This window comes from Catharus ustulatus, chromosome 17 (genome assembly GCF_009819885.2).
Source record: "Catharus ustulatus isolate bCatUst1 chromosome 17, bCatUst1.pri.v2, whole genome shotgun sequence".
In the NCBI taxonomy this organism is placed as follows: Eukaryota; Metazoa; Chordata; class Aves; order Passeriformes; family Turdidae; genus Catharus; species Catharus ustulatus.
The window spans coordinates 4,742,734-4,758,274 of record NC_046237.1 but is presented as its reverse complement, the minus strand read 5'-3'; the positions used below and the strand labels follow the sequence as shown (position 1 = coordinate 4,758,274).

General features: G+C 44.1%; 1 protein-coding gene across 2 annotated transcripts in view; it reads right to left on the bottom strand.

Annotated features, from left to right (window-relative positions):
* CDH4 (cadherin 4) overlaps nucleotides 1-15,541 on the bottom strand; it is a 420,434-nt gene that overhangs the window by 93,792 nt on the left and 311,101 nt on the right. For both annotated transcript variants that reach the window (XM_033074736.1, XM_033074737.2), the window contains exon 5: nucleotides 3,946-4,101. In XM_033074736.1, the coding sequence (XP_032930627.1) occupies nucleotides 3,946-4,101 (156 nt within the window). The remainder of the gene's footprint in view (nucleotides 1-3,945; nucleotides 4,102-15,541) is intronic.

Sequence of the window (15,541 nt, the reverse complement as noted above, 5' to 3'; positions counted from 1 at the left end):
ATGTTTATGCTGATGTCTTTTGAAAACAGAGCTTGAAAAACGTCTTGGAAAACTAAGCTACCAATTTTCTATCCCTTGTACTTGCCAGGCCTAAGTGAAGCTTAATACGAAACTGGTGTCTGGATCAGAAAAGACTTTCAGAGCCACTGATTCTGTCAGCAGCACAAACAGGACTTGGGGAGCGCTGCTAAGTAAGGCCAAGAGAACTCATGCATGTTAAATATTACTGCCTGCTGAAACCTTCTTGGCATGCAGGGAACATTTTAGGGGCTGACTGCAAGCATCCACCTGCCACAGTGAGATGGCAGAGAAATGTGGGGAATGTGCCCCATGGATGTGTGTGCCATGGCTGTGTGTCCTGTGGCTGTCTGTCCCACAGCTCTGTGTTCCACCATCTGTCCCATAGCTGTGTGTCCCACCCCTGTCTGTCCCACAGCTGTGTGTCCCATGTCTGTCTGTCCCATAACTGTGTGTCCCACCCCTGTCTGTCCCACCCCTGTCTGTCCCACCCCTGTGTGTCCCACAGCACAAACAACACAGGGGTGGCTCCAGGACATCACTCAGTGCCACCTGTGCAGTTCTCAGCACAAGGTGGGGTTGGTTCAGTGCCTGCAGAGCCTGTTTCACTTTTCTCTGTTCGTATTTCCAGCTGACTCTGCGTCTGGGATGTCTGTGAGGTCCCTGGAGAGTTTGTGCTCTGGTTTGGAGTGCAGACAAAAACAGATGAGGCCAAAATACAGCTGAACTTGCAATCACTGGGAGTGCCAGCACACACAGCACCTGGGCAGGGGCTGTGAGTCCCAGAGGCACATACATCTTTGCATAGCTCAAGCTCAGAATGATCCTCTCTAAGAGTTCAAGAATGATCACAAAAACAGGGGAAGTTCTGCTGCAGAACTCCTGATCTAATTAGAAAAAAATCTGTTTTACCTTAGGGAACGAGAGAGGTTTCATCAGACAAATGGCTTGCTGAATGCAGGGAGTGTTAGAACACTAGTATTTTAAAAATGGTAGTCCTGAAGCAATACAGATAATTATGCATAAGAAAATATGTGTTGAAAATGTGGGAGTTAATGAAACAGAACTCTTGATATGTAGCCTCACAAACACTTGCAAATTATTGTTCTTTCTTTTATAATTAGTTTTTAGATTACCTGGGAACAAAAGCAGCAAGGACAACACTTGAGAGTGACAGAGATGCTGAAAAGGTTTGGTTCTGTTTGGGGCTGCAGAAAACCTGAAGCTGTGTAAGTGCACAAACCTTCTTCTGGAGCACAAGGCTGCATCAGAGACAGAGCCCACGTCCTGCTGGGTCACAGGGACCTGGAGTGGTGCCTTGCAGCTCCACTGACATTCTCCACCCCAGCTGGAGAGCAAAGCTACTAATCCATGCTAAAGGAAATTACAGCAGATGTCAAACAAGTTTAGAGGTGGCCAAGCTCTCCAGTTCACATCCAAGCCTCCACCTCAGCCACTGCTCTTCCAGCACTCAGCTCATACCTGGCACCATGTTGTCTTTCCTATCAGTTAGAGACTGGGCTCTGTGCAGTGGCATAAATTCATTGACTTCTTCAAACCCTCCACTAGCCAAGACTTTGGATTTTATCTTCTTTCTGAAAACTGGCCAATTTTTTTCTGGTTTCAGCACTGCTCATTCCTACTGTAAGTTTCTGCTCCAGTGTTTGGGTCATTGCTCTGTGCACGGTGTATTTATAAAGGCTTTGTAAAGGGTTAGTAAATGAACAACTCATGGTTCAAGAAATCATCAATCCACTACTACTGAGGCTGAAGGATCTAAAGGTCATTCACAGACACAACTTAAAATGTTCTCCATCACGTTCTACTGTTCTCCTAACAAAGGTTTTTCTGTAATTCAGTATTCCTGTCTATAAGGTCTCATAACATACTTATCAGTTATTCTCTCTATAGAATAGATCTCCCTGTAACCTTCAGAGTATGAATATGCTTATTTACATATGGATGCCACTAGTTCAAGGTTTCTGTGAGGAACAGAAAAGGCTGAAAATCCTGCAGTACATACAAGACAGACTCATCCCATCACCTTTGACAAGGCAAGAATTCAATTTGCTGAATTCACTGTGACTGGTAGGTTCAGTTTGCTTTTAAGGGGCACAGGGTTTACTGTGATGGAGGACAAAATCTGTTTCATCTCATGTTTTTTACTGTGAGTGTCTGATCTCAGACATCACAGCAGCTCCATCAAAAATCGTAACTTTTTTATTATTGACTAGACTGTTATAATAACCTGGCACTGCTGAAACAATATCAACAACGCTGAGATGACACACACTTTATCTCAAATATTTCTTCTCCAAAACAACCTCTCTTCATATTTTCCTAGGCACAACAAACAAAATAATTGTTCTTGTTCGCAGAGTATAAAAATATTTTTTTCTTCAGATCTCCTTTTACCCAGGGGAAATCTCTTTTTCCACCCAACTAAAGAGGTAATATATTTTCTTTATCCTTCCACCCCAGCCCAGAAGCTGTGTCAACATGGTTAACTGGCTACCTGATAAAGCTGACAGAATGTGCATCTCTGGTGGATGTGGTGTCAGTGGAAGTGACCCGTGTGCCACGCTGACATTACAGCATCCCTGGAAGGGCCATTACCATGCCAGGAGATGGGCTGAGGCTGATAGCAATCCATGAAACAACCTTTCACATCCACTCCAGGAGACAACTAGAGTGCAGATGCAGAAAATGTTTGAAATTTTGCAGGGATATCATGCACAGGGTGACCTATTCCTTTAGCAATTTGTGGGGCTGGATCTGCTGTGCAATTACACTGTGCAACAGAGGAGCTGGGATTTATATCAAAACATAGCAGCCAATTATACTGTGAGCATTCTGCAGGTAGAGCGTTTTATGAACTAGGATAGCATGAGGCACCATCACTTTTGAGTGTAATTAATCTTAATTAATTCCCTGATATTTAATATTAGCCTATCTGCGTATTTAAAAACCTATCTGACACACCCCCATCATACTGCCTGAACATCTCCTGTTGAATTAAAATGAAAAATGACTATAGCAATTATTGCATGTTTAGATGCAGTAATGATTCTTAAATTAGTAATTTCCCAAGACATGCTAATGTAGTGACTGGCTTCTCATGGTTTTGGGTGGTGCAGTCTACACATAAATTTGCATGGATTTAACAAGCAGTGTGAAGTTGCACCATTTTAAACAAATGACTCTGTGTCTGAAAAAGACATCAGTTTATCTCCACTTTCATAAAATCACAGAATTGTTTAGGTTGGAAAAACCCTCTCAGATCAAGTCCAACTGTTCCCCCAGCAGTGCCAAGCCCATCACTCATCTGTGTCCCCAAGTGCCACATCCACATGGCTTTTAAATCTCTCCAGGGATGGTGATTTCACCACTGCCCTGGGCAGCCTGTGCCAGGGTTGGACAATCCTTTTGGTGAAGAAATTTTTCCTGGTACCCAACCTAAACGTCTCATGACCCAACTTGAGGCTGTCTCATGTTCTGTCACTTGTTACCTGGGAGGAGACCAACCCCATGTGGCTACAACCTCCTTCCAGGTAGAGTGATGAGGTCTCCCCTGAGCCTCCTTTTCTCCAGGCTGAGCCCCCCAACTCCTTCAGCTGCTCCTCCTAAACTCACTCTCTCTCCCCTTCCCCAGCTCCACCACCCTCCCCTGGACATGCTCAAAGTTCTTGTGGTGAGGGGGCAAAACCGACCCCAGATTTGAGGAGTGGCCTCAGCAGTGCCCAGCACAGGGGGACAATCACTGCCCTGGTCCTGCTGGCCACAGGACTGCTGACACAGACCAGGTGCCACTGGCCACCTGGGCACACACTGGCTCCCATTCAGCAGCCACCCACCAGCACTTTGGCCGATTTAGTGTGTCCCTCCCTGAACCCAGCAATTCTGCAGCTCAGGGAGCTGGATGCTCACATGGTAGGAAGCTCTCTCCTCCCTGTCCATGGGGCGTGTCACGTACATCCTGCCAGACACGGGGTCGATGTTGAACACCTCCATGGGCGGCTGGTCGGCTCCCACTCCAGTGATGCTGTACCTGATGTGGATCTCCTTGTCCTTATCGGAACGGATCTGCAGGAAACAACACAGACAGGAACCCATCAGCTCCGGACAAAAACCATACGGGTGTTTCAGCAGCTGTAAAGATCTGAGCCTGACGGCTGCAGAGATGGAACAGCACTGTCAGTCCTACACAAGGGAGCTGAATGCCAAAGATTTGGTGAAAAGCCATGAAAAGAACATTCCACAAAGTTTCAGCTGTTTGCTCCTCTTTAATTAATGAGAAATCATTGAAATTGTGACTTTTCAACTGAGATGTGGAAGAGCCTAAAATGCACAAACCCTGCTGTTTACATATTACTGAAACCCTGGGCTCCTTAAAGTGTCCAAATTTCTCAGCCATACCCAGAGTCTCCTGGCCATTAATCATTTCTGAAAACGCTGTCTGCAAGCTCCCCCATCGTATTCTCAGTCCTGGTCACTGTGCACACAAATACTCCCATGAAATTCAAAGAATGGGGCTCTTTGCTCCTCTTTGTCCAGCCCTGCTGGCTCGACAAGGCCAGGCTGGGAATGCCCAGTGGGATGTTACCATTTTGTGTGATTATTTGAGGAAAAGCATGTTTTGGACACTGTTTCTGAAAGCCTTTCCCTCCTGCACCTTGAGAACAACACTGCAAGCCGAGTACAGCACAGTGAGTTCCGTGAACCTTGGATACAGAGCTGAGGAAAAAAAGAAGGGAGGTTAATATGTTGTCCTAGCAACCCTGACTATCTCTTTAAACACAAATTTAATTTTCTGATCAAATGTTGAAAGAAGTTCTTGCAGCAGCATGACTATTCCCGAAAGAAAGTGCAAGGTACAAATAAATTACCACCCCCTGCACCATCACAAAGTGTCTTGGCACTGTAAAAAGCGATGTGCATAAATTTTTTCCCTAACAGGTCTATGAATACAAGGAAGTAGTGGGAAGATAATAGAGCCCTCGTTGCTGAGTGCACGTTGTCATCTCTGCTACAGCAGCTGCACCCTTGGAAGGGACTGAGTGAACTCAGTGGGATCCTGTGTCCCCCAAACAGCCTCGATTTGGGGAGATAAGGTCATTCCCCAAGGGAAGAGGAGGCTTTGCTTGCCAGGCAAAGGAATTGAGATGGGGCTGTGGGCTGCTCCACACTCCTCCCATACATGACCTGCTGCTACTCCTTCCTCTCCTGACACAGGAGCTGACATTGCTGGATGTGTCAGAGCAGGGCAGCATCAGATCCCTGGCTCCCAGAATCTCCTTTGATACCTCTGTCCACATCATTACCAAGTTTGTACACAGTTTTCTTTGTCCTTCCCCCACCAAACTGCCTGCTCCTGCTGATGGCTAATCATGTCAGTTATTACAGACACAGCCAGGATTGATCTGTGCAGCACCAATGGTCAGGGAACAGACACAGCTCCATTTGTCTTCTCTCCAAAGGATTCACTGCTTGTTACACTCTTAGTGTTGAGGAAAACTGATTGGACTTACACTGGTATAGTCACTTAAAAGAGGGCCTGGGGACACTGAAAGTGCCCTCACGCTGCACAGAAGGAATTGTCCAGGTTTATGTGGAGCTGCAGAGACCCAAGGAGACAGCCACGAATCCAGCTTTCATTAGCAAATCTGTGGGTGAGGAAGGGCAGGCTAAAATCAAGCACTGCTTGCACAACTGTGGTTTCAGTGGCAGCAGCTAACTCACCAGTTTGATAGCTGAAGACCCCATTTTCAGAAGGTCAGCTCTGCCCTGCCAGAGGGAAGGGCTGGAAATGGAGCTGGTGGCAATGCCTGTGCAAATGCACAGCTCACATCAAGGAGCTCAAGCTCCAACCCACTACATCCACACCTGGAGCCAGGCTTAAGCTAATGAACACAGGAACACACTGCTGGACCTCCAGCTTTGAGCCAGGGAGGGGTTCCCACCCTACAAATTAAAAAGGGTAACGTGGGACACAGCTGTGCTCTTATCAGTGTGTGTCTGCACAGCTCCAAACAAATGTAATGTCAATTTTCCCTGAACAAAGGTGGAAAAAACCCACAACAACCCAACAAAGGTATTTTGCATTTCTACCCAGCCCAGCCTGGCTCAGCTATGGCACAAACACCAAAGAGCTAAGCAGACACTCCAGGGAACCAAAATGGGAGCAGTTTTAACCCAAATCACAGAAGGGAAGAACCTGTTAGTGGACATTTTTCTGCTCTATTTCCTGTTGCATATAGTACCCAGATCCCATTGTGATAGAAGCATTAGAAATGCATAGAGAAAGACAGAAACAGGGAAAAGGAGCCTGGATTTAAATATTCAGTGCTAAAGGCACTCTATTTTATTTTTGGGAAACGCAGATAAACAGAAGCTCTCGAAGAAAGCTATGTACAGTTTAATAAAGTGCACGCTATAGGATGTCCTTGCAGCACTTTTATTAGCATTAATAGGGTCTAAGCTGTCTGTATGTAAATCATTGCAGATCTAGGAGATGAAATATATCATAAGACCCACACGACTCACCCAATTATACTGAGAGAAATCCACGAGCTAATTATACTGCATTGAGCAAAACAAAGATGGGGAAATATATTGCAAATATTCAGCAAAGACTCGTTATTCGCTCTTAATTGCAATCACAGCACAAGGGTTTGCCTGCTACCTATACTTAAATCCATTTCCAGTAAAAATACAAGAGTGTGAAGTGTTCAGAAAAAAAAAATAATGCAAGAAGTAGCACTTGTCACAGAAAGTTGCAAAGACCACTGACAATGAAGCATAGTACATTTTATTACCAGGGAGATATTTATCACACACATGCTTTTTATATTGGAACATATAATTTTAGCACTCTTAATGAGATTAAAAATAAAAAAAAAAATTTCAGTAATCCTGTAACATTTTGACCAAAGGTTTTATTTGCCTAATTCCCAGGGTGCAATTTAGTAAATCTTGCTGAGAAGTTAAGAACATTATCTGAACACAATGCAAGGTTTACTTCTTTTGTTGAAACTGTTCCTGGAGCAGGTTACAACAATAATAATAATAACAATAAAAAAAATACTAATACTACTAATAATGTTATTAATATAATAATAATAAACCCATCTCTATTCCCAAGGAGCTCACTAAATCAGAAGCAAAAATTACTGGTTGGGAGAATTTACTGGTTCACAAGGAAGTTACTTTTTCCTTCGTTTAGCCTGGGAAGTGTGAAGATGGTAACAGATCCATATGATAATCTTCTGACTGGAGAACATACACATGAATTTTCCTTTCATTTATCTCTCCTTTTATAATGCAGTCAAGAGGTATGCAGGGCTCTGGGTTACAGAACAGATGGCAGAGGGATGGTTTTCCTTAGCTGCATTTATACATTTTTTACTCGGAGAACCCTTGGAGCTTTGAGCTCCTCCAGTGCCTGGCATGATACAACTCTGCATATGATGATGTGAGCAGGATGAATGATGATGGCTGATGAATGTCATAAAAGGAATTTGCTTGCAAAGCAGCTTTTATGCTCTAAAAAACCCCTCTGGGATGGAGCTTGGAGTGGATTGATACACTGGTGAGGGAAAACGTCCCAGATCAAAAAGCAATTTATGTTGGGAGATGCAATCCCTTGTTCCTACCCTACCTTGTGAACACAGGTAGCATTTTCCATGCAGGAGCCCTCACCAACTCTGACAGATACAAATGGACCATCTGGAAATGGGACCAGTCCCCAGAGCCCCAGAGGGAGCCTGCAGCAGAGCCAGGCACTGAGCTGGGGTTGCCATCCCTCTCCTGGCTGTGGCCAGCAAGGACAGGGTGGCCTTGCAGCCCAGCAGTGAGTGGTTGGAGCTCAAATCACTGAGGCATCCTCCAAAACACAGCAATGCTTGCAACTCAGAACCAGAACATCCCGAGTCTGGCTCAGCCCTTGTTTCTACAAAGCAATCCCAGGAAGAGGAGAAATGGTGCAATTTCACAAGATGGGCATTTTCTACTGCAGGTTCTGATCCAATAACTAAAATGTCTGAAAATGAACATTGCAACTCTCCAGACAATACAGGGTTAAGCCCTTCCAAGCTGGCTTTCTCCTCTGCAGCAATGTCACACTTAGAAAAGCAGTGTTGGTGGCACGGGATTGCATCCTGCTTTTACAGATAACATCTTGCGGGGGTCCTGCATTTCTGTCAGGATTTACTGGGCAGCTAAACCATTCAAAGAAACTTTACTGGTGAACAGAATTTCAAGTGGTGAGCTCCTCTAAGGTGCCATATTTTATCACTGGTTTTCTGTTGATCCACACCCCTGTGCTCTCAGCACTGCCCTTTTTTTGCTGCAGGGGTTTGAATTCACAAGCCCTCCTCCCTTGTCCTGGCAGGGACAGGAACCAGCAGAGATCCCTGCAGTGCTCCCATGCCAGCAGCAGGGTACAGAGTATGGAAAGCTGTGTGGTCAGCAGATTGGAGGGCACCAGCGAGACCATAAATTATACAGTTTTTGGAGCATGACATTGCCAAGAAAAAAAAGTGTTCCAATGGAGACTGTTTAGAGAGCAGTAAAGAAAATGCCTGGAGGGTCAGGAAATGGGGTGTGTAAGGAAAAGCTGAATGAACAAGGACAACTGAGCCTACAGAAGAGAAGATGTGATTGTAATAACAGCACTCCTGTACTAATATATAAATTTATCTAGAGACTTTCCCAAGGTGTCCGCGGTCCAGGCTCTGCCCATGCCTGCACTGTGCCTGGAAATGTATCTGCAGAAAGCAAAGCAGGACATTTATCCTCTGTTACATTTTCCTTCCACAGAATGAACCAGGAAATAAATTTCCTTTGAAGGTTTTTGTCTTGCTCTGCAACATATGGAGTCAAAAACGCCCTTCAAAAACCACTTAGTTTACCAAATCTTCCACAGAATAGTATGCAACATTTGCACTAACATGACCTGGGGATACTTAGACTTGATTTTTTTTGTTTTATAAAACCCATTATAATTATTAATGAACACATAAAATAATGTAAATGATAAGCAGTAAGTGTCTTTTATTATTAAGCTCTTAGCTATTTTGCCCATTAAGAAAACCAAATTAAAATAATTGAAGATTATAATCTGTCATGCATTCAAAATGCTCCATAGAAATTCAGACAGGCAAACATATTCAAAGCCTTTAAAAGAGCACACTTAAGAGTCAGCCTAAGCATTCCAGGATTGGCTCATTAATTTTAGTGGAAATATTTTAATTCAACTACTCTTACTGTTTATTGAATTCTTTGCTAAGTACTTATTTATTTTTAACTGAATTTGCAATATGTTTAGGACTCATTTGTATAAAAGTTCTTAACTCTTATTTCACAGTTGTTTCAGAAGCCAGTAAAGAGACACATCTCTAGTCCTGTATTTCCAAACAAATTACTGCATGTTGCTGAAAGAATCACATATGGTTTCAACAAAAAGATGCAAAAGTTAAGCAGAGAAAAATTAAGACAGATTTGGAGACCCAACCAGGTGAAGGTAACATTTAACTTCTGTCTCCTTTTATTTCACTTGCCAATGATCCCAAGCTATGTCCTAGAAGGAAATGAAAAAAACACCAAAACCCCAGAAGAGTCTCTAAACACTTCTGTCTTCAGAGAAAACTGTCTGTGCAAAGAGGATGCCTGGACATGGCAAGGGCAGTTTGTACAAACCCAGCATTTTCACTAACTGCAGCCCTGGGTTTAACAGCAGCTTGCCCTCAAGTGTTCATCCATCCCTGGACAAAATGACCACTGACTGAGCCAAGTGTCCATGGTGGTGGCATTTACAAACAAGGTTAAGTAGGGAAAGACCTCTATGGCAAAGAGAGAAGGGATGGAATCACACATTTTCACTTGGGGATTTCTTTCTTTCCTCAACTGGGACTGGTTCCATCTCACACATGATTTTCTAAAAACTTTGTGTCTGGTCTCAGACAAAAAGAAGAGAAACAAATCTTTCCAGGGTGAAATCCATTCTCCTGAAGGCTTAAGTATGCATCACATTTCCTGAAAAAGTGGTTTTCTCTTTCCACCAAGAGAAAGAGAGAACTAAGGACTGCACCTAGACTAGAGACCAAATTTTCACATGGTTGAGATTCACTGTTGGAGCTTAAGTTTCTTTCTCTTCTTTAAAACACAAGTCCAAAGCCAAACTATAAAAATTCCCTTTTCCCCAACGCTGGATCTCTCCCACGACAGGTTAAATCTTCCAGCTGAAATCTGTGCAAAGTGATTTCTGATGTTATTTATTTTGATGAAAAGACAGAGTTCAAGTAGTGCTCCAGAGAGATTACAGCTGTCATTTAAACCATTAAGGCAACTGATGATGCAGCCTGCATTAAAGAAATGAAGCTATGAGATATCTGAATCCAAAAGAGAAGAATCTCTCCTGTGTGCCTGCCTTGTTCTGTGCTATCTACAGAGGAGCCCATTCCCATCCATCCATCCATCCATCCATCCATCCATCCATCCATCCATCCATTCCCATCCATCCATCCATCCATCCATCCATCCATCCATCCTCCATCCATCCATCCATCCATCCATCATCCATCCATCCATCCATCCATCCATCCATCCATCCATCCATCCATCCATCCATCATCCATCATCCATCCATCCATCATCCATCATCCATCCCTATTAATCCATTCCTACCCAGCCATTCCCATGCATGCATGCATGCATCCATCCATCCATCCATTCATCTATTCCCACCCATCCATGCATCCATCCATCCATGCATCCATGCATCCATGCATCCATCCATCCATCCATTTCCATCAATCCATTCCTACCCAGCCATTCCCATCCATGCATTCCCATCCATTCCCATCCATCCATCCCCATCCATTCCCATCCAACCCTTCCCATCCAGTCCTTTCCATCCATCCATCCATGCATTCCCATCCATTCCCATCCATCCATCCATCCATCCATCCATCCATCCATCCATCCATCCATCCATCCATCCATCCATCCCCATCCATCTATTCCCATCCATCCCCATCCAGCCCTTCCCATCCATCCATTCCCATCCACTCCCATCCATCCATTCCCATCCAGCTCTCCTGCTCCTTACCAGGAGGATTTGCTCCCTCTGCACGCACGCTGCTTGGCTAAGGTGCTGCACCAAATGTTCAGCTGCTGACAGCTCCCAGCATTTCCCAGGTCATTTGGCTTCCACACGGCTCCCTCTGTCCAAGGGCTCCTCTCCAACCCTGCTTCTCCCTCCAGGCCAATTACATGCACATGGACACATTCCTCTAGAGTCTTCCCTGTGCCCATGGGCAGCTTTGATAGTTTTCACTCCTTCTCTTGCTTCCAAGTTTTTTTTGAATTGTTTACCAGGATTTTTATCTCTACCTGGATGAGAATGTAACACTGAGCAGATGGAGAACAGCATATCAATCAGGCTCAATAAGGAGCTGGTAATGCAGTGGGAGAGAATTTCTGCCTGCAACTCCGGCCAGTAACTGTGTGTGACCCCACACATAAGTACAGGATGAAATTGAACTTGTCAGGCTCACAGTCTAACTCAAAACTACCATTAATCTGCTTGGGATAAAAGTGAAATAACAATCCTTTTGCCTAGGAAACCAAATTTTGTACACAATGAGACAACACACTACAAGCACAGAGTACCTGGTGTGCAGCAGTGCACCCAGGCCAAGGATCTGCTGCAGCTTAACTCTACTTTCCTACCTGCTGAAACAGCAAAGAATTTATATTTTAGCTTGAATTGTCGTGACACAAAAAGGCTGAGGTCTGCAGGGCTCATGGGGCCAGTCTGCTCTGTGTATCTCTGCAGCTGGTCCAAGTTTCTAAATGGTGACTTGGGACTGACAGAAGCTTGTCAGTTCATAGCCAGGTCTCTGTCAGGTCTCTGTTTTCACAAGTGAAAAACTCAGTAAACTGCAATTTATTGCATGGTCTTTGTGATTAAATAATTGAGTAATTTTCATTACTCACTATTGTAAAGATCAAGAAGCCAAGGTCTCCATAATCAGGAACTGGCCAATGCTAATGGAACTTACACATCTAGTGGTAATTGATATGGCCCAGTCCCAGTCATTTCTAAAGCAAGATGTGCCTTTCTTCAGGACTTGTGCAGCCTGAGTACTCCACTGTGGAAATGCTTCAGACTGTAACAAGGCAAGAGAGAGGGGGGAGAGCAGCACTGATGGGAAAAGAAGATTACAGAACACCTCCACGTGACCAACATCTTATCACTGCCAGAACCTTGATACCAGAAGCAACAAAACTAATTTTTACTACTCTTCCCCTTATCTCACTTGCAAGAGAGCAGATTCTTCACTGCAGTGACTGAAGGCATCCCAGTGGAGCTGATGTGCTGCTATCAGGTGAATTTTGGCCCTGAAGAACTGAGGCTGGCTCATACTGTGCAAGATGCAAGGGGCTGATACTGTCTGACAGGGATTTGAACGAGATGCACAAACTCTCCTCTGCTGCAGAGGATGCTCTGTGACAAAAGGTGAGAGGAAATACCTCTGAGAGTTCAAAACACACTGTTCTTACTCCTCTGGCAGAGGAGTTGTGGCAGAAAAGAGAAGATCATCCTCCATAATCTGTTTAAGAAGGCTACCCTCTGTTTCTTTGCAGAGGTACCATCGTGCAGCTGACCCTGCTGCTGCCTGTGATGGCTATGCCTAAATGAAGACAAAGTCAAGAAAAACAAACCATGGCAGTGGGAATTTGTCCTCATTTCTTTTGGAAGCGTATCTCTCCTGAAGCCTTATGTCATTACATCATGTCTGCCACAAAGCAAGCCTGAAAAAGAGAATCCTGCACCTTTCTGGGTAAAACTGAGCAGGAAACTTGAGTGCTCAGTGCAGAAGATAAATAATGGTAGCAAATATTGACCTACACAGGAGTAACCTGATCACTGTAACTAATGATTGAGGCCCTCAGTTGATATAAATCAGTGTAGACTCAGTAGACTCAAACAGAGGCACGCTAATTTATTTCAGCTGAAAATCCAACCCATGGCGTTTAAAAATTTAGCTGCACAGCAGAAGGACAAGTGAAGAATGATCTTCACTCGACCCACAGCAATTTACCACAAGCAGCATTCCTCTAGGTAGGACAGTGAGCCTGGACACAGGGAACAAGCATTCAGGGCAGAACAAACACACTGGTGTCCCCAGGAAGGAAGTTTTTCCCAGACTCAAGGGATGTAATTGGTTTTAGTGTGTGGGACCTTTGCTTTTGTAGTGAGCTCTGGCTTTCCCAGAGTCATGCACTGAACTCCCAATGGCATGATGCCTATAGATATTACTGATCATGGAGAAGTGGTGCTATGGCATGATTGTGAGTGCTGCTCTCAGCATAAAATAAAGCTTTTGGACCTGCTTGCAAATAGCTAACAATGGGAAACAATAATAAAACCCTCCAGTGTGTCTATTTTGGAGAACAAAATCTGCTGAGGCTTGTATTTAAGACACTACTTTGGGATGCTTGCAGAGCAGGATTTAAATCTCTGCAGCTCTCAAAGTCTCTCTAAAAAGTTTAATTATAGGAAAAGCAAACCTATTTGTTGGTTATGTAGGGTGGATTACATGGCACACCATATACAGAAGTTATTTCAATGGTCAGTAAAAGGAAACACCAATGTGAGGAGGCAGGGAATGAAATTCTCTCTGTGCACTATGGGAGCAATGCTAAAAGACATCAGTGCAGGTCTAGATTTGATGAGCCTGAAGGATCCTGCCCAACCTGATATATTCTATGATTTATTGACCAGTGTACAAAGTGTGAGATGTCTTTGTTCCTAGGACTCATCCTCCTTTGTTACACACACAAAACATTGAATCCTCTGTAACTTTTCCCTGATGGCCAAATTCTGCCCATGGATGCACACTCATGTTCCCTTCCACAACAGCTGTGCTGGACACTCAAGAGCTGTATTTTCCCTTCAATAAACTTGCAGAGCAAGACACCACAAGAGCTCTGTGGTTAGGAATGCACAGTAAGGTGACAGGCTGACATCAGGCACATCTGGACATCCTGCACAGCTGGATCCAGCCTGTGCCCACATATACACATCTGGAATACAGGACACAGCAGCTGCAGGACACTCTGCCAGGCTCATGCCAGCACCCCCTCTCCCAGCCAGCTCTCCTGTGCCCTCCCATCGCCCTCCTGCAGCCCCTGCCTGTGCTCAGGGTCCCCCAGCAGCTGCAGCTCCTGCACCAACACCCTGGGTTCCAAGGAAGCCTTTCCCTCTGCTGTCCTCAACTCAAACACCCATGGTTTGTGCAGATGTGCCTCATGCATCAGGGATGGGAGATTGCCTTCAAGGAAATTTCAAACCTGGCTGAACTCTGCTCATTTGGAACGAATTCACAGGGCTGGATTTTTGGCAAGTTTTTCTCTTTCGTTAACTCTGTTTCTGTGTGGGTTTGATCTGAGACCCCTGCTTGCTTTGACTTGAATTCATGTTAGACTTATTCATGTGACTTATTGATGTGCTTCTCATCCACACACTTTTAATGCAAGAGGCAGACAGGCCAGCTTGAGGACATGGCGCCATAGATTAAAAAAATAACAAACCAGTAATTTCTGACACGTTACAGAGTCTTTTCACATCTCACTTCCATTTATGGCACATTCTGCTTCTGTATTTAACTCTCCAAAGCAAGTAACAGCCCTCAAAGATCACAAACACAAGCTTCTCATCCTCCAAATACCCCAACAACAACTGCATTCAAGTCATCAAGGATTTTAGAGTCCAGACTGATCTGGGATGCTTATTCTCAACTCCCCTTTTAACTGCAGATACTATGATAGACATATGGAATTTCTTGTTTTATTTTTTTTTCCTGCAGTATTATTAATTGATAATTTAATTTTTGATCTGTGAATTACATGCATTATATGAATTCACCATCAGTGAAATGAAAAGTTTAGAGCAGAATAGTTTAGGTAAGCAGATTGTCAGTGCTTATGGCTGTAAGACATAATTATGTACAGCCAACTGTGTAACGCGCTTGAAAAAATTATAAGCCTAGGCACAGAAATTAAAATTATTTCAAGATGAAGTTGTACAAATACAGCTGCAAAAAGCTGCAAAATCCTATTAATTTATGCCAACTGTAGTGGGTAGTGCAGGGGGGATCCAGCCCCCACCTCCCTGCCAAAGGAAGTTTAACACCCAGTGAATAAAGGGCTGGGTGTTTAAACAGAAAACCATTTCAGCTATTCTTTATGTACTCATGAACTTGTGGGCATCAGCTGGTAACTTGGTATGATGAGTCCTCAGTGTGTCAGGGCAAACATTAAACACTAAATTACCATATGTCAGCTTAGGGTGGTTAATAATTCTACTGCATCTTGGACAACTTGAAGGCTTTCCTGAAATTGCTGTCAAATTGAATCTTCCCTTCGATCAATAAGGGAGCACAAGGAAATACAGCATCGTGGTGTCGAGAAGAATAGATTAGCAAAATACTGTAAATGCAGCTGGCAGGGACAACAA